This window comes from Eleginops maclovinus, chromosome 1 (genome assembly GCF_036324505.1).
Source record: "Eleginops maclovinus isolate JMC-PN-2008 ecotype Puerto Natales chromosome 1, JC_Emac_rtc_rv5, whole genome shotgun sequence".
Classification (NCBI taxonomy): Eukaryota; Metazoa; Chordata; class Actinopteri; order Perciformes; family Eleginopidae; genus Eleginops; species Eleginops maclovinus.
The window spans coordinates 9,423,227-9,440,754 of NC_086349.1; the positions used below are offsets into that span (position 1 = coordinate 9,423,227).

Here is a 17,528-nt window from a genome sequence, read left to right on the forward strand (position 1 = left end):
GAGAGACAGTTTATGAACCATGCCGTGACGCGTGATGCCCTCATGGCTTCTGAGCCAGATAGCGAGAGGTTCAATGGCTATATTGAACAACAGCAGTTAAAGAGGACAGCCCTGGCACGTACCACGTTGGAGAGACAAAGGGGGAGATCGAGAGCAGATGGAGAGGCATATAGGATTATAATCCAGTAAATAAATTGGGAATCAAAATCAAATTTATCAAGAATAAAAAATAAGTAACTCCACTCAACCCTATCAGCGGCCTTCTCTGCGTCAAGTGTCACTATGACTTCGGGGATGTTAGAGGAAGGAGAGAAAATTATATTGAGCAACCTCCTTGTGTTAAAAAATGAGTGTCTCCCCACCATAAAGCCTGTTTGAATGAACGAAATTATATCTGGCAGTACACGTTGGAGGCGGATAGCCAGTATTTTGGCCAGTATCTTACAGTCCACATAACAGTGAGATTGGTCTGTAACTGCCACATGAAGTAGGAGCTTTGTCTTTCGTGAGAAGCAAGGATATAGAGGCAATGGACAAAGTTTCCGGCAATCGGCCAGACTGGAGAGCGCCGTCATTGTACATTCTAGTCAAAATTGGTGCTAACTTGGAAGAATATGTCTTATAAAATTTGACTGTATAGCTGTCGGGGCCAGGAGACTTCCCACTTTGCATTGATTTTATTGCATCATGTATCTCAAGGATGGAGATGGGGCTGCCCAATTCGTTAGCGATGTTCTCGTTGATTTTGGGGTAAGGAGTCGAGAGGATTGGGGGTCATGGCGGGGATCGGGGGACATTCCGATGTGTAGAGATTGGTGTAAAATTCCAAGAAAGACCTGTTAATATCAGCTGGGTTAGAAGTAAGGTTGCCGTCGGACAATCTGATTTAGGGATTCAATCTGGACGCACTGGCCGCACGAGCCTGTTGAGCTAGGAGTCTACCAGCCTTGTCGCCCTGCTCAAAGTAACGCTGCCTACACTGTCTCAGTTGTCTCTCAACAATGCCTGTCATCAGAAGATCGTGTTCTGAATGTAGCAGGAGGCATTTCTTGTAGAGAGAATGAGAGGGAGAGGAGGAGTATGTTTCATTGAGTAAGCGAAGCTCATCACAGATTTCTGAAAGCCTAGCCTTTTCATCTTTTCTCTTATGTGCAGTGTACGAAATGACCTGTCCCCGCACAGTGGCCTTTATAGCCTTCCAAAGAATACCGCAACTAACGTCGGAAGTGTCATTCATTTCAATTTGAAATCTGAGTGGAAACATAGTCTCTAAATTCACTGTCTGACAGCAGGGGAGAACTGAATTTCCATAATGGAGGGGGGGGACATACCAAGAGGGATATTAATGTCAACCGAGGTGGGAGAATGATCTGAGATGGCTATAGGATGGTATTCGCATGAATTGACCAGATGAATGAAATTGTTATCGAGTAAAAAGAAATCAACCCGTGAAAAAGAGTGGTGCCTATGCGAGAAGAAGGAAAAGGCTCTACTTTGTGGGTTAATACGTCTCCAGTGGTCTGAGAGTCCTAATTGTGATGCATTGTGCAGTACTACCTTGGCCGATTTGGAGAGAGTAGATTGTGTGAGCGATGACCTGTCGTGACTCACGTTCTGGACCAAATTCCAGTCCCTGGCCATAATAATACAATGGTTGTCGGCAGTGTTCGAACTATGCCGAGATTTTCGGGGGGTCCCATTTTTCGCTCGGGGGGGGGGGGGGGGGTGCGCTTGCTCTTGCGCTTGACTCTGAGCGCGGATCTTGAAAACACTATTTTAGAGACCCCCCAACATTTCCCAAATCATGTTTTCGGGGGGTCTCGTGTCAGTTTCATGGGGTCTCGGATCCCCCGAGTCCCCTCGTAGTTCGGACACTGGTTGTCGGCATTGGGAATTCGCGCAAAGAGGTTCGCAAAAAAATTATCATCATCCCAGTTGGGAGCGTAGATAGAACCTAGTATTACTGGTGTGTTCTGTAGCATGCCCGAAACTATGACATAGCGACCATTAGGATCTGATATTGAATGTGTCAATTCAAATCTGACATTCCTGTGAATAATAATTGCTGCCCCTCTGGCTTTGCTGGAGAATTTTGAGTGGAACAAGTGACTCATCCATGCCCTCTTAATACGAAGGGTATCAGAGGATGTAAGATGAGTTTCCTGTAGGAATATGATATCTCCGTTAAGATGTTGCAGCCGTGTCATTACCTTACCAATTTTAGGAGCGTTGTTCATGCCCTTAGTATTCCAGGAAACCAGACGCACTCCTCTACCTGTCGTTGTCATGGCGGAAACCAGCTAGGAAGTTCCTCGAAGAGAAGTTGAGCTGGACAAACACTGTCTTGCATACACAGGAGACAGAGGAGAGGACGACGAAAAAATGCTAATGGTAATGATAATAACAAAAAATAAAGAAAAAACCATGTGGCCATACCTAGAGCTAAACCCAAAGTACACAACATAATCAAGCACTCATCAAGCGGCTCAGATCTGTGTAATTACACTAACACTAGTCTTCCGGGGTCCTATTCCCTATCTAAACAGTAAACCACCCCCATATTATCCCATACAGAACAAGTGGATCGGTAAGTGAACAGGAAATTGTCAAATATTATGCAGATAAATCTATCCCAGACAGCTATTAGATCTGGGCCAGATTCGTTCTCGAATCAGCAGATTCACGCAGCAGTCACACTCATGATGCAGATCTGCACCAGCTTCTCGCCAGACTTGTCTGTAGCTCTGACTGTGACAGTCCGTCCGGCAGGTGCGTGTCTGATCAGGGACAGATGCACAGACCGGACGCGCCACAACTGATAAGTCCGTCCTGTGGGTGCAGGCCTATGGGCCTGATCTGGGGCAGCTTCTCAGACCGGACGCGCCACAACTAAACGGCCGGGGCACTTTTTTTTCGTTACGACACGGAGAGCGCGTAGAGGTGTTCAGCAACAGCTTCAACAAATTAGGGACATGCACAGCGAAAGCTTTGCTTCCCAGTGTTGTAGTATAGTGGAAGGACAGCCTGGATTGCACTCACAGCAGCGTGATATGGAGGAGATTGGGAATGAAATGATAGAGGAGCACATTGTTGTGGGCAGTGGGCACATCACATTTTGACCAGCAGTCCTTTAGAATGGATCTGCCTGAGGAGGAGTCTGACTCAGACCAAGATGCAGATGAGACAGATCAGTCCTGCAACCTAGGTGAAAGTCTTCCTAACTGGGCCTTAACTTTAGGAGTTTCCCTGGTAGCTCTTACAGCTCTTCTTGGTATGTTGAGACTCCATCACCCTGATCTCCCCAAGGATGCACGAACCCTCCTTAAGACTAAGATCACATTTAACACTGGGAAAAAATGTGAGGGACTTTATTATTATATTGGTATCCTGTCCTCCTTTAAGGAGAAACTACACCAGGCATTTGAGTCATTTGAAACTGGCTGCACATTTAAACTACAAATGAATATTGATGGATTGCCCTTATTCAAGAGTAGTGGGATTCGGGTGTGGCCAATTTTAAGATGTTTACTAGGTTTTCCAATAAAAGAACCTGTTGTGATTGCATTGTTATGTGGACCACATAAAGCCAGCGGAAGTCTTTTTGGAAGGTTTCTGAGCTGAAGGAGTTGGAGAGTGGTATTGACTTTGAGGGCAAAAGGATTTCTGTTAACTTAGATTCTGTGATATGTGATACACCTGCCCGGGCTTTTGTAAAAAACATTAAGAGTCACAACGGATATTTTGGATGTGATAAATGTGCCCAGCAAGGAGAATATATATCTTCCCTTAGACTCGTGCCCACTCAGGACAGATGAATCCTTCGCCCAAAAACAAAATGAAGAACATCACCAGGGCCCTCAGATTCCGTTTACCTGCTTCCATTGTCAACCGGATGTCTGACTATTTAACAGGGTTGCGCAACTACATTCCTTTGGAATTTGCAAGAAAACCCAGAACATTGAGGGACATTGACAGGTGGAAGGCAACCGAATTTAGGATGTTTTTGTTGTACATCGGGCCTGTTGTTGTACGGGCCTGCCTTCATACTTGGACACAAATATACACCAAAATGTTATGCTGCTGTTTTCCAGTATTGCAGTTTTAGTCAGTCCAACCTTGTCCTCACTGCCCTGGCAGTATGCCGATACATTGCTCCGAATGTTCGTGACCCATTTTGGCCAAAAATATGGCAAGGACGCCCTTGTGTACAATGTGCATTCATTTGTTCCTTTTTGCACAGGATGCGAGACAGCATGGTTGTCTGGATAACATTTCAGATTTCCCTTATGAGAACCACCTGCAGAAACTAAAGAAACTTGTTAGGAAACCCGAACGCCCCTTGGCACAAATGTTACGTAGATTGTCTGAGCAGAATGAAATTATTCAGTCATCAATAAATCAATCTGTCTCTTTGAAAAGGCCTCATTTTGTTGGACCAGTTCCTAATGAGCTTGACTCTAGAGGGGTTACAGGGCAGTACAGCCAAATGGTTTGTGACCAGTGGACCATCAAAGTCTCCACAAGTCTGTGTTCTTCACCTATCCATTCAGTTCAGACTTTCGGGATATCTTTAGTGTGTCTTTGTTATCGGAACATTATCTTTATGCCAAAGTGTGTGCCGTTGCACATAAATGCGTATTACTCCCCCATAGGGGAGGTTTTGTATCGATAGCAATTCAACACTCGGTGAAACACTAGAGTGGCTGTCTTTGTCCTGGGTATGACGTTAAACTGCATCCCTGGGCAGGTGGAGCTCATTAGCCTTGGTTGGTAGTTCACCTAGGAGAAGGAAAACTCTGATTTCAAACCCCCACTTTTTAACGTAATTTTTTGATGTACATTTAAGTGCACTTTCACCCAGTAAAATGTATTTTGTAAATTGGTTATGAAAAGTATTCAACATTCATACTTGAAACCTGATTATTTTCAGGGGGCTGGATAATGCTTTTTTAAAGGCACTATAAATGTCTAATGCTAGGTTTTCTTTCTGTCTCTCTTTCTTTAAAGAATGTTCTGTGTTGTGCAATATTATGATGAAAAGAAGTCAGTATCTGTGGTTCCTGAATCGTGGTACAAGGACGGGCATACCCTCTGGCCAGCTTACACAAGTGATGAGACAATCATCAGAGCAGTGATGTCCGCCGAGGTGCCAGGCCAAAACAGGTCGAGGCATCCTGTCTTCTGAAGAAATATGGTATACATTTTTGAATCATCTAGTTGTTATTAGTACCTTGTACTGTGTCTCCCAATAGCCAACAGTGATTATAATGATAATATCTCAAGTCAAGATTAATGCTGGTGATTTACCTATGTAAATGTTGTTTTAGGTGACTTCATGTCAGCCTGGCAGAAGATGAAACTGACCTGTGATACATCAGAACTGGATTCTGATGAGGAAATTGGGGTGAGGTGGTCGAGGCAAAAGACCACACAAACCTATGTAAGATAGAATCATGTTTATGGTATTTGTCACTTTTAAATGGATTTTATATGTCATATACATAGGTTTCAAGGTTTTATTGGTCATATGCACAGCATATACAACGTATATGTTGGCAATGAAAATCTTACATCCCATGCTCCTCCAACAACTCAACATACATGGTGCAAATAAGATAAATAAAATAGTGCAAAAAGAGAGAAGAATATTTACAATAACAACAATAAAGATTGAGGATGTGAAATATATACATATGTGGAATACATTGAAGTATTTAAATACTTTACACTGTTGAATGAGGAGGTATGGACAGATGCATATATTACGTATAAACACATGTATATGGCAGATATGTATAATATATAGATATGTGTACTATAACCAGATATGTATGGCAGATGTGTATAATATATATGTGTACTATAAACAGATGTGAGTAGACATTCACAGAGCTCAGGAGTTCAGCAGTCTTATAGCCTGTGGTATAAAACTGTCTCTGAGTCTGGTGGTCTTGGTCCGGATGCTGCGGTACCGTCTGCCAGACGGCAGCAGACAGAACAGATTGTTGCTGGGGTGATGGGGGTCCTTTAATATCCTACCGGCCTTCTTCCTACACCGCTGGGTGTAGAGGTCCTCCATGGATGGCAGCTCCGTCCTGGTGATGTGCAGAGCAGTTTTCACCACCCTCTGTAGAGTCTTACAGTTGAGGGCGGTGCAACTGCCATACCAGGCGGTGATGCAGCCAGTCAGGATACTCTCGATGGTGCACCTGTAGAAGTTGCAGAGTATCCTGGAGTCCATGTTGAACTTCCGCAGCCTGCGGAGGAAGAAGAGCCGCTGTCGAGCCGTCTTGGATATGACCCTGGTGTGATGTGTCCATGTCAGGTCCTCACTGATGTTTACCCCGAGGAACCTGAAGCTGCTGACTCTCTCCACAGGAGTCCCGTCGATGGTGATGAATTTGTTTGCTTCTCTCTGCCTTTTCCTGTAGTCCACAATCAGCTCTTTTGTTTTGCTGACGTTGAGATGGAGGTTGTTGTCCTGGAACCAAGATGTCAGGGCTCTGACCTCCTCTCTGTACGCCATCTCGTCGCCGTCTGTGATCAGGCCGATGACGGTCGTGTCGTCAGCAAACTTGATGATGGTGTTGGAGCTGTGTGTGGCCACGCAGTCGTGCGTGAACAGGGAGTAGAGGAGAGGGCTGAGCACACAACCCTGAGGGGCTCCGGTGTTGAGGGTCAAGGTGGAGGATGTGATGTTCCCCATCCGCACTGCCTGGGATCTGCCCGTTAGGAAGCTCAGGATCCAGTCACAGAGGGCGCTGTTGAGCCCAAGGTCCCTGAGCTTAATGATGAGCTTGGAGGGCACAATGGTGTTGAATGCTGAACTGTCGTCAATGAACAGCATTCTCACATAAGGGTTCCTCTGGTCCAGGTGGGAGAGGGCAGTGTGGAGGGTGAGGGAGATGGCATCATCCGTGGACCTGTTTGCTCTGTAGGCAAACTGCAGGGGGTCCAGTGAGTCAGGGAGGGAGGAGGTGATAAAAGTTTTGACTAACCGCTCAAAGCACTTCATGATGATGGAGGTGAGTGCAACTGGGCGGTAGTCATTGAGGCAGATGGGTTTTGTCTTTTTGGGGACAGGGACAATGATGGACTCTTTAAAACATGTGGGGACTACAGACTGGAACAGTGACCTATTGAAAATGTCTGTGAACACATCTGCCAGCTGAACTGCACACACCTTGAGAGCACGGCCAGGGATGCCATCAGGTCCAGGAGCCCTGTGTGCGTTGATCCTTTTCAGAGATCTACACACATCTGCACTGGTTAAAACCAGTGAGCAGGGATCCTGGGCCTTCTGTGCCTCCACAGCCGGGGGCCTCTCAAAGCGTGCATAAAATGTGTTCAGTTCATCTGGGAGAGATGCAGACACTTCCTCAGCAGGAAAGGACTGTAAAAAAAAAATAGTTGTCTATAATGATTATAGACAACTATTTTTTTAACCTTTTTATGAAAAGGTCAAATATTTACTTCAGGATATGTCAATATGTAATTTGTGATATTTGAACTGGTACCAAAGATGAGGTGATGACAATCTAGTGTTTGTATATCTTCTAGATAAGGTATATAAAGAGTGCTTCCCTTCCAAGCCATTACACGACTCATCACACTGCTGCAAGTACAACTTCATCTGATCATCAAAGCAAGGTTTGTATTCATGTATATGAAATATGTCATGGAAGTTGTGTCAAATAACTCTTGGTACTTTAGTTACTGTAATAAATTATATTTCATTTTTAACATCGCTGTTCTTTACACAGATGGCGTCAGCTTTCTACTGCATTGTGCTCATCTGTTTGACCAGTGGACTTTGGATGGAGGCAGAGGTAAGTTATATAAGTTATGATTAGCTATGGATAATACCGTGGTAATGTATTAAACATAATATCATTGTTCCATCACCTGCAACACTTGTATTTTGAAATGTTGTCATTATGGTCACACAGCAGTCTCTTATTTAAAAATGAGACACTGTAAAGTGATGTTATAATTAATGAGGGCGGGGACAAGTAAGAACGTGTAGCCCCCGTAGCTTAGTTTCACAAAGTAAAAGAAAGTTTGAACCCAGATACTGCAGGGAGTATAAGTAAAGAATGAATTGGTACGATGACATATTGGGCAATGCTTACAGTGGGGCAAAAAAGTATTTAGTCAGCCACCAATTGTGCAAGTTCTCCCATTTAAAAAGATGAGAGAGGCCTGTCATTTTTATCATAGGTATACCTCAACTATGAGAGACAGAATGAGAAAAATAAATCCAGGAAATCACATTGTAGGATTTTTAATGAATTAATTGGTAAATTCCTCGGTAAAATAAGTATTTGGTCACCTACAAACAAGCAAGATTTCTGGCTCTCACAGACCTGTAACTTCTTCTTTAAGAGGCTCCTCTGTCCTCCACTCGTTACCTGTATTAATGGCACCTTTTTGAACTCGTTATCAGTATAAAAGACACCTGTCCACAACCTCAAACAGTCATACTCCAAACTCCACTATGGCCAAGACCAAAGAGCTGTCAAATGAGACCAGAGACAAAATTGTAGACCTGCACCAGGCTGGGAAAACTGAATCTGCAATAGGTAAGCAGCTTGGTGTGAAGAAATCAACTGTGGGAGCAATTATTAGAAAATGGAAGACATACAAGACCACTGCTAATCTCCCTCGATCTGGGGCTCCACGCAAGATCTCACCCCGTGGGGTCAAAATGATCACAAGAACGGTGAGCAAAGATCCCAGAACCACACGGGGGGACTTAGTGAATGACCTGCAGAGAGCTGGGACCAAAGTAACAGAGGCTACCATCAGTAACACACTACGCCGCCAGGGACTTAAATCCTGCAGTTCCAGACGTGTCCCCCTGCTTAAGCCAGTACATGTCCAGGCCCGTCTGAAGTTTGCTAGAGGGCATTTGGATGATCCAGAACAGGATTGGGATAATGTCATATGGTCAGATGAAACCAAAATAGAACTTTTTGGTAAAAACTCAACTCATCGTGTTTGGAGGAGAAAGAATGCAGAGTTGCATCCAAAGAACACCATACCTACTGTGAAGCATGGGGGTGGAAACATCATGCTTTGGGGCTGTTTTTCTGCAAAGGGACCAGGACGACTGATCCATGTAAAGGAAAGAATGAATGGGGCCATGTATCGTGAGATTTTGAGTGAAAACCTCCTTCCATCAGCAAGGGCACTGAAGATGAAGCGTGGCTGGGTCTTTCAGCATGACAATGATCCCAAACACACCGCCAGGGCAACGAAGGAGTGGCTTCGTAAGAAGCATTTCAAGGTCCTGGAGTGGCCTAGCCAGTCTCCAGATCTCAACCCCATAGAAAATCTTTGGAGGGAGTTGAAAGTCCGTGTTGCCCAGCGACAGCCCCAAAACATCACTGCTTTAGAGGAGATCTGCATGGAGGAATGGGCCAAAATACCAGCAACAGTGTGTGAAAACCTGGTGAAGACTTACAGAAAACGTTTGACCTCTGTCATTGCCAACAAAGGGTATATAACGAAGTATTGAGATGAACTTTTGTTATTGACCAAATACTTATTTTCCACAATAATTTGAAAATAAATTCTTTAAAAATCCTACAATGTGATTTTCTGGATTTTTCCCCCCATTCTGTCTCTCATAGTTGAGGTATACCTATGATAAAAAATTACAGGCCTCTCTCATCTTTTTAAATGGGAGAACTTGCACAATTGGTGGCTGACTAAATACTTTTTTGCCCCACTGTATGTTGTAGTGTTAGTGTTCAATCTGAGGCTTAACCATGAATCAGAATCTGTTCATTCCTAATAATGCGTTCTTTACATTCACAGGCAGGTTGCCCTCCAACAAAAGGTTGGTACATCCTACTGGACAGCATTTGTATATGCTTTCATTGCTTTGGTTTGGTTGCTTTCTAAGTTGACTTTAACGATCTCAAGCTATAGAAAATTGCACTCCTCAGTTTAAGACCAACAGTTGCACAGTGTTTTTACTGCACCGAGAGAAATGGAAACAATAAAATAAAAGCGTATGGGTGTGACATAAGAGATGAATAAACAAAAAAACGTTTTTAAAATGTCTTAAATGACTCAGACTATTGCGTAAAAGTGCATTTGAAAATAAAATTCATATGTGTCTATATACTGTAGCAAATAAAGGATATCTTGTGTTGAAGGCTGCCTCCCAGGTTGGACTCTGTTTGGCTCTCGCTGTTTCATCTTCAACTATGGGGAAAATGAGTGGGCTGCTGCTGAGGTACTTTATAAAAGGACATCAAAAATGCAGAAACTGACAAAGTAAATCTTGGCTTATTCTCTGAAACAAACAACAACGTTGGACTGACTTTGTTTCCCCATCGTAGAAATCTTGCAATGACCTGGGAGGTAATCTGGCTTCTATCCAAACTCAAGCTGAATACGTATTCATCAGAAAGTTGGTGAAAACGGCAACAGGCACAGATAAATTAACTTGGGTTGGAGGCTATGATGCTGTCAAGGTGAGATTTATGTATTATTTGGTAGTTGCATCAAAGAGATATGGACATGGACTTCTTCTTTCTGTGTCTCCGTATGGACCACTTATACCAAAGCAAATACCTTGTATGTGTAAACCTACTTGGTAAATAAAACCAATCTTGATTCTGCGGATGACATTTTTTTGGTTGACATTTGAAATATTTGAAATCAATTTTATTTTAAACAAACCCTGCTAGTCAATTTGTTCAAATAAACTAAAGGTGAATTGGCAGTGTGAGCATTTTCACTCCCCTCTGTTATCCTCTACTTCAGCCTTCAGCTTTCACAAAGTGTTTCTGTGTAAATGCGTACACTGACCCTTAATCCTTTTTCCTTCAGGAGGGTGTGTGGCTGTGGAGCGATGGCACTAAGTTTAGCTACACCGGCTGGACAAAGGGGGAGCCAAATAATTCCGGTGGAAAGGAAAATTGCATGGACATAAATTTTAGAGGTAAAACAACAATTATGTGTTCTTTATCCTCTTTTGTCATACTAACTACATTTTTAAAGAGATTATTATTCATATATTTTAAATATTCCTCTTAAAATTGATGCTAAAAACCTAATACAGCAATTCATTTTTACCTGTTGTTTTTATTTAATTGACTGGATAAATGTATGAAGTGTTTTTGAATATTTTTAACACTCAGAAACTGACTACGTCAACGACAGTCTGTGTTCTGAGAAGAGATCGTTTGTTTGTTCTGCCGGCTCATTGTCCCCGGCATGAAGATGTTAAGTCTTCATTCTGGATGTCACTTCCATCAGGACGTCGGGCCTCGATGACTTCAAGGTTTCAAAGATTGATTGACACTTCTGATTCACTTTAACTTTTAATCAATAAACTTATGCTTAGTGTTAATTCTGTATAACACTAGTCTGATGTAATAGTTGTTTGTCATTCTGTACTACAATACTACCAGCAGTCCTGCAATAATAGCCTTATGCTACAATGTCCTCTGCTTGTTTGATTAACTGGTGATTGAACTGAAGTCATCTTCTCATTTCCTGAGAGTCTTCAAAAGAAAAAGTGAATTATTTTTCCATTCTCCACTACTATTCTGGGAAGAGTAGGAGTACAACAGTACAAATACACAGTTTGTTATTAAACCCCTGCATAAAAAGAATGTGTACCCAAAAGATAGCCAATCAAACATGAAATAGTATTCATATAATTGTATTATGAATTTGAGAAACATTTCATTCTCCTTATTTCACAGCTCAGATAAATACTCTATTATAAATGGTCAATTTCAATATTTAATGTCTGTTCATTTTGGATAACAGACTGTTGCTGAGGACGCTTTGATTTTGCTGTAGGACCACTTTCAATCTTTTGAGAAAACCAAAAGAAGTTCTGTCAATATTGAAACATTCGCTGTAGCCTGAAACATAGCCTAAAATACACTAGTTTTACCATTACTCCATCAGAAAACACAATAGGGGGTTCCTATATGCTCACGGCGCATTTCCCCCTTAACATATCCATTATAAGGTTTGGGGTCTAATCGCCAAAGACTATAACATTTCTATCATATGACCATGTGTCAATAAAGGTTCTTCAAACAAATTAAGTCTCTCCTGATTGAACTATAGCCTGACGCCATTGTTCCCTCTTTTGGAGGAATTACAACACGACACTATAGAAGTTACTCAAAACCTAATACTTTTTCACTTGTGTAATGATAATAGCGTTTGTCCAACACTGCAGTTATGACAACACATTAGTGACGCAGATCAACTCAAACTGGCGACAATAAATATAAATAATGGCACATAAATACAAAGAAACACACCAACAACACCATTTTGTTCTGTAATTTACCTTGCTTGCAGTGCAGCCTTTGAGGTGTATTCCCACTAGACTGAACATCTGGTTCCTTTTTTGACAAAGGATTACATCCACAAAGAGATGCTATTTTATTTGAAATTATTGGTGTTTTTAAACAGTCTGGCAGTTAAAGAGCCAATAAGGAACCAAATCCGTTATGTCATTCAATTTCATTGTTGCAAGTATTCTTACCCAGTCCGGATCAGTACTAAAGTCGAAAATGTGTTGGGGATGTCTAAAATGATTGGAGTTATCCTGTGCCAACAAACAAAAACAAAATAGCGGTAATTAATTAAGGGAAAGCTCAATTGATGAGTGGTACTTTTGTCAAGGCGCAGTTTTAACAATTTGTGGGAAAGGGAAAAACATGCCAAGGGATGAAATTAAAAACATTCTTGATGAGCAGAGCGTTACCTTAAAAAAGGAAATACAGTAATGTATTATTAAGTAAAACTGGACAGAGCAGGCTGTCAAGGTGGATTTAGGAAAGCACTAGTTATAATTGGAGGAGGAATTGAGGAAAGTTAGTAATGAAACAGTAGTTGCAGTGTTCTTTGATGAGGAGAAAATGCTTTTAAATGAGAAAGTTCTGAAGTTATTTTTATTGTGAGCTTAAATAATTTAAGTTTTTAATTGGATAATGGACTTTTTTTGTTACAATTTTCAAAAGTGAAAAATATGGTCTGAAATCTCCTATTGGTATAAAGAGGACCATGGGACATCTCAGGGTAGGGTGATAGAAACTCTACTATTCTCTATTTATTGCTTTAATATAATTGCACTTTTGTTTCTCAAAACTTAAGAGTTATTAAGACTCTTTGTTAATATAGTAAGATTTAGGGAACTGGGTTCAGTCCAGGCGTGCAAACTACACCTTGTTGGATTCCATTTAATCAATGTAATCACCCATTCACTTTGCACATGTTATATTTCTTTTTAAATTCTATAAGCTGTTAAAAAAGCTCAATTCTGCAAACATAATTAACAAACATAAAACATTTTATTCCAACCAACAAGAGGATAAATGCACTACAGAAGATCAATCTGACATTAGCAGACATCGTTTTTACACAAACTAGTAAAAGGAACTCCAAACAAAAACACCACAACTATTCCATTTTGATAAATCCATGTAAAACATTCACCTTATCTTTCAAGCTACATACTCCTTAAAATACAGGTCATATAGCTAACATGATTATGTACAATATTTACATCACATTGTACCAACAAACTTATACCAAGACGATTTTACACTCAGAGTGGACAAACTATTTCATAACCAGAGCAAGCACCCACTAAACTTGACTTTACTTTAATATGTTTCATCTTCAACAATGGGGAAAATGAGTGGGCTGCTGCTGAGGTACTTTATAAAAGGACATCAAAAATGCAGAAACTGACAAAGTAAATCTTGGCTTATTCTCTGAAACAAACAACAACGTTGGACTGACTTTGTTTCCCCATCGTAGAAATCTTGCAATGACCTGGGAGGTAATCTGGCTTCTATCCAAACTCAAGTTGAATACGTATTCATCAGAAAGTTGGTGAAAACGGCAACAGGCACAGATAAATTAACTTGGGTTGGAGGCTATGATGCTGTCAAGGTGAGATTTATGTATTATTTGGTAGTTGCATCAAAGAGATATGGACATGGACTTCTTCTTTCTGTGTCTCCGTATGGACCACTTATACCAAAGCAAATACCTTGTATGTGTAAACCTACTTGGTAAATAAAACCAATTTTGATTCTGCGGATGACGTTTTTTTTGGTTGACATTTGAAATATTTGAAATCAATTTTATTTTAAACAAACCCTGCTAGTCAATTTGTTCAAATAAACTAAAGGTGAATTGGCAGTGTGAGCATTTTCACTCCCCTCTGTTATCCTCTACTTCAGCCTTCAGCTTTCACAAAGTGTTTCTGTGTAAATGCGTACACTGACCCTTAATCCTTTTTCCTTCAGGAGGGTGTGTGGCTGTGGAGCGATGGCACTAAGTTTAGCTACACCGGCTGGACAAAGGGGGAGCCAAATAATTCCGGTGGAAAGGAAAATTGCATGGACATAAATTTTAGAGGTAAAACAACAATTATGTGTTCTTTATCCTCTTTTGTCATACTAACTACATTTTTAAAGAGATTATTATTCATATATTTTAAATATTCCTCTTAAAATTGATGCTAAAAACCTAATACAGCAATTCATTTTTACCTGTTGTTTTTATTTAATTGACTGGATAAATGTATGAAGTGTTTTTTGAATATTTTTAACACTCAGAAACTGACTACGTCAACGACAGTCTGTGTTCTGAGAAGAGATCGTTTGTTTGTTCTGCCGGCTCATTGTCCCCGGCATGAAGATGTTAAGTCTTCATTCTGGATGTCACTTCCATCAGGACGTCGGGCCTCGATGACTTCAAGGTTTCAAAGATTGATTGACACTTCTGATTCACTTTAACTTTTAATCAATAAACTTATGCTTAGTGTTAATTCTGTATAACACTAGTCTGATGTAATAGTTGTTTGTCATTCTGTACTACAATACTACCAGCAGTCCTGCAATAATAGCCTTATGCTACAATGTCCCCTGCTTGTTTGATTAACTGGTGATTGAACTGAAGTCATCTTCTCATTTTCTGAGAGTCTTCAAAAGAAAAAGTGAATTATTTTTCCATTCTCCACTACTATTCTGGAAAGAGTAGGAGTACAACAGTAAAACTATCAACAAAAACCCATAAAAACCCTGCATAAAAAGACTCTGTACCCAAAAAAGAGCCAATCAAACATGATACAATATTTATAATAATTTGAGAAACATTACAGGTCTCCTTATTTCACAGCTCAGATTAATAGTCTTTTTCGCTGTACTACCGGTTTCAATCATTTCCATCTGCCAAAATAAGTCCTGTCAATTTAAAAACATCAGCTGTAGCCCAAAAATACAGTTGTTTTTGCATTTACTCCATCAGAAAACACAATGCAATTCTTTTAGAAAATTAATGTGTATATGTTTGGAGAGTACACCACTGTAAAAAAAAGAAGAGCAATACCGTCTAGAAAAGCCAGAGAGGTCTAAACACACGCCTGGACATCAGAGACATCGGCAAAAGACCGGCAGGTATGACATGGTGAAAAAACTTGTACAAAAGGACACACAGGTGTTTCCTGGTGTAACAGAGTTAAACATGTGTATACATAATGTTTAGTTTGTGAATATTTCATTTATAATAAGTTGTAATTCTATAAGATTGTAGTTTTTACATATTTTCGAGTTACGGTTCCCATGGGAACACTTTCCCGTTGCACGTCTTTGATTATTTTCATTATTACTGCCCTCCCTGATGTGAGCATTGTTGTGGATTTACGTCTAATGTAAACGTTTATAGGTCATTGTTTTGTTTTTGTCCTCATAAAATGTCGGAGAACACATGAGATGCTTCGCTGTCGATTCTTTCACATCCTCTATCTATAACGTGTCACCTGCATCCGTAACACGTTACACTAGTGTCCTGTTCCCCCCTAAGCCTCCCTCTCTCATCTATTGGAGGTGTATGTGAGGAATGCAGAGAGACAGTGCAGACACATGCAACAGTTGAAGGATAGGTTAGACAAAAGTTTAAGCAACTGTACTCTGTTCTTCAGGATTTCATGTGTTACATGTTTTTAGTATTGGTGCAGAAATCAAACGGTTACTCTTAACTGTCTTTTGTTATTAGGTCTGGTATAGTGACTTGATGTTTACTGAGAGTTTGGTGAAAAGAAAGTCACTCCCTTCCTTGGACAGGGGATCAATACATTTATTGGCAAACATTTAACTGTGTGTGTGTGTGTGTGTGTGTGTGTGTGTGTGTGTGTGTGTGTGTGTGTGTGTGTGTGCGTGCGTGCGTGCGTGCGTGCGTGTGTCTGTCTGTCTGTGTCTGTGTCTGTGTCTGTCTGTGTCTGTGTCTGTGTCTGTCTGTCTGTCTGTAGACTGTGGAAAGCAGCTGACTATCAACAGCAGGGTCGCAGGATCAACGACCGGATAATACACATTTATTTTGTTTATAAAAACCTAAGTTTAATGTCATAATGTAGTTAATAAATGTATACTTTGATGTTGTTTACCTTTTCTGAGGCTATAACATGGTTAAGTTTTTGAATATTATTAAGAAGAAAAATCCCTCTTTGCAATGTTTACCAGCCTCCTTGGGCTTTTCAATCACAACCATTCAACAGGAATATAGTATATATACTATATTGATACAAACATATGAAAATATGATTTCATGTTCATTTAAGGGTTATTGTTAAAGCTTCCCTCATTGGGAACTCTGTATAAAGAGATCACTCTGTGGAGATGTCATATCTGCCTGTTTTACAAACTTTGACCAACAGGGGGGTTTGTGTGCAAATGAAGCTTCATGAGATGAACCCTTTTGCAAACCAATTGGCTGGAAAGTTGCAAAGCTTCATAAGGCTTCATCTCACCATCACTGCAAGTAATGACCTTTCAGTCACTTTGGGAGTGGTGACATGCTCCTATCTTGTGTTTGAAATGTTGCTGCTTGCTCAACCTTTTTGTCAACATTTTTGTGTGCTTGCATGTACTTTCAGCTATCATATTGTTGACATACTATATAATGTATTTTTACATCCTCACACCAAATTATGCTATGTTGATTTACCGGGAAATGTAGTTTATTTGCATATTTTCAACATACTATTCTATGCTGTTATTTGGCATAATTTTGCCACACTAAAATATGCTCTTTCTTTGCATATTTTGGGCATATACTATGTTGTTTTTCTTTGCATGTCTTTTTTAACCTGTATTATATTGTTTCTCTCATGTATTTTGGACCTACTATGCTATGTTGTTTTTTCAGAAATGTTTGACATAATAATCAATATGTCTTGGGATATGTTCTACATCCTATTTTAAGTGGATTCGTTGGATATTTCTAACAAATTTTGGTACATCATTTTTTCTCATATTTCTGACATAATTTGCTTTGTCTGTTTTAAAATGTCAGACATTAAGACATAGTATACTATGTCTGTTGTTTTTTCCAACATACTATCTAAACTATGCCATACTTGACCTGTTGCAATTTATCTGTTAATCTATGAAAGAAAAGATGTACAGCCCAGGGGGACAATGGCCATTTTACCCAAGTTCATTCTGTATGAAATGATTAGAAGCAAACCATGC

General features: G+C 40.5%; 1 protein-coding gene across 1 annotated transcript; it reads left to right on the forward strand.

Moving 5' to 3' along the window:
• Positions 1-7,763: 7,763 nt before the first annotated feature.
• On the forward strand, positions 7,764-16,362 carry LOC134866762 (ladderlectin-like). The gene is made up of 4 exons (XM_063886956.1): positions 7,764-7,829; positions 10,353-10,487; positions 10,846-10,957; positions 16,307-16,362. The coding sequence occupies exons 1-4, from the start codon at positions 7,764-7,766 to the stop codon at positions 16,360-16,362; spliced, it is 369 nt and encodes a 122-aa protein (XP_063743026.1).
• The last annotated feature ends 1,166 nt before the right edge of the window (positions 16,363-17,528 follow it).

Bases quoted from the DNA above. Each gene is read 5' to 3' on its own strand.
- LOC134866762 (XM_063886956.1), top strand. From the start codon at position 7,764: ATGGCGTCAGCTTTCTACTGCATTGTGCTCATCTGTTTGACCAGTGGA. The intron at 7,830-10,352 runs GTAAGTTATATA...TCCCCATCGTAG, and splicing joins GACTTTGGATGGAGGCAGAG to AAATCTTGCAATGACCTGGG. The intron at 10,488-10,845 runs GTGAGATTTATG...TTTTTCCTTCAG, and splicing joins GAGGCTATGATGCTGTCAAG to GAGGGTGTGTGGCTGTGGAG.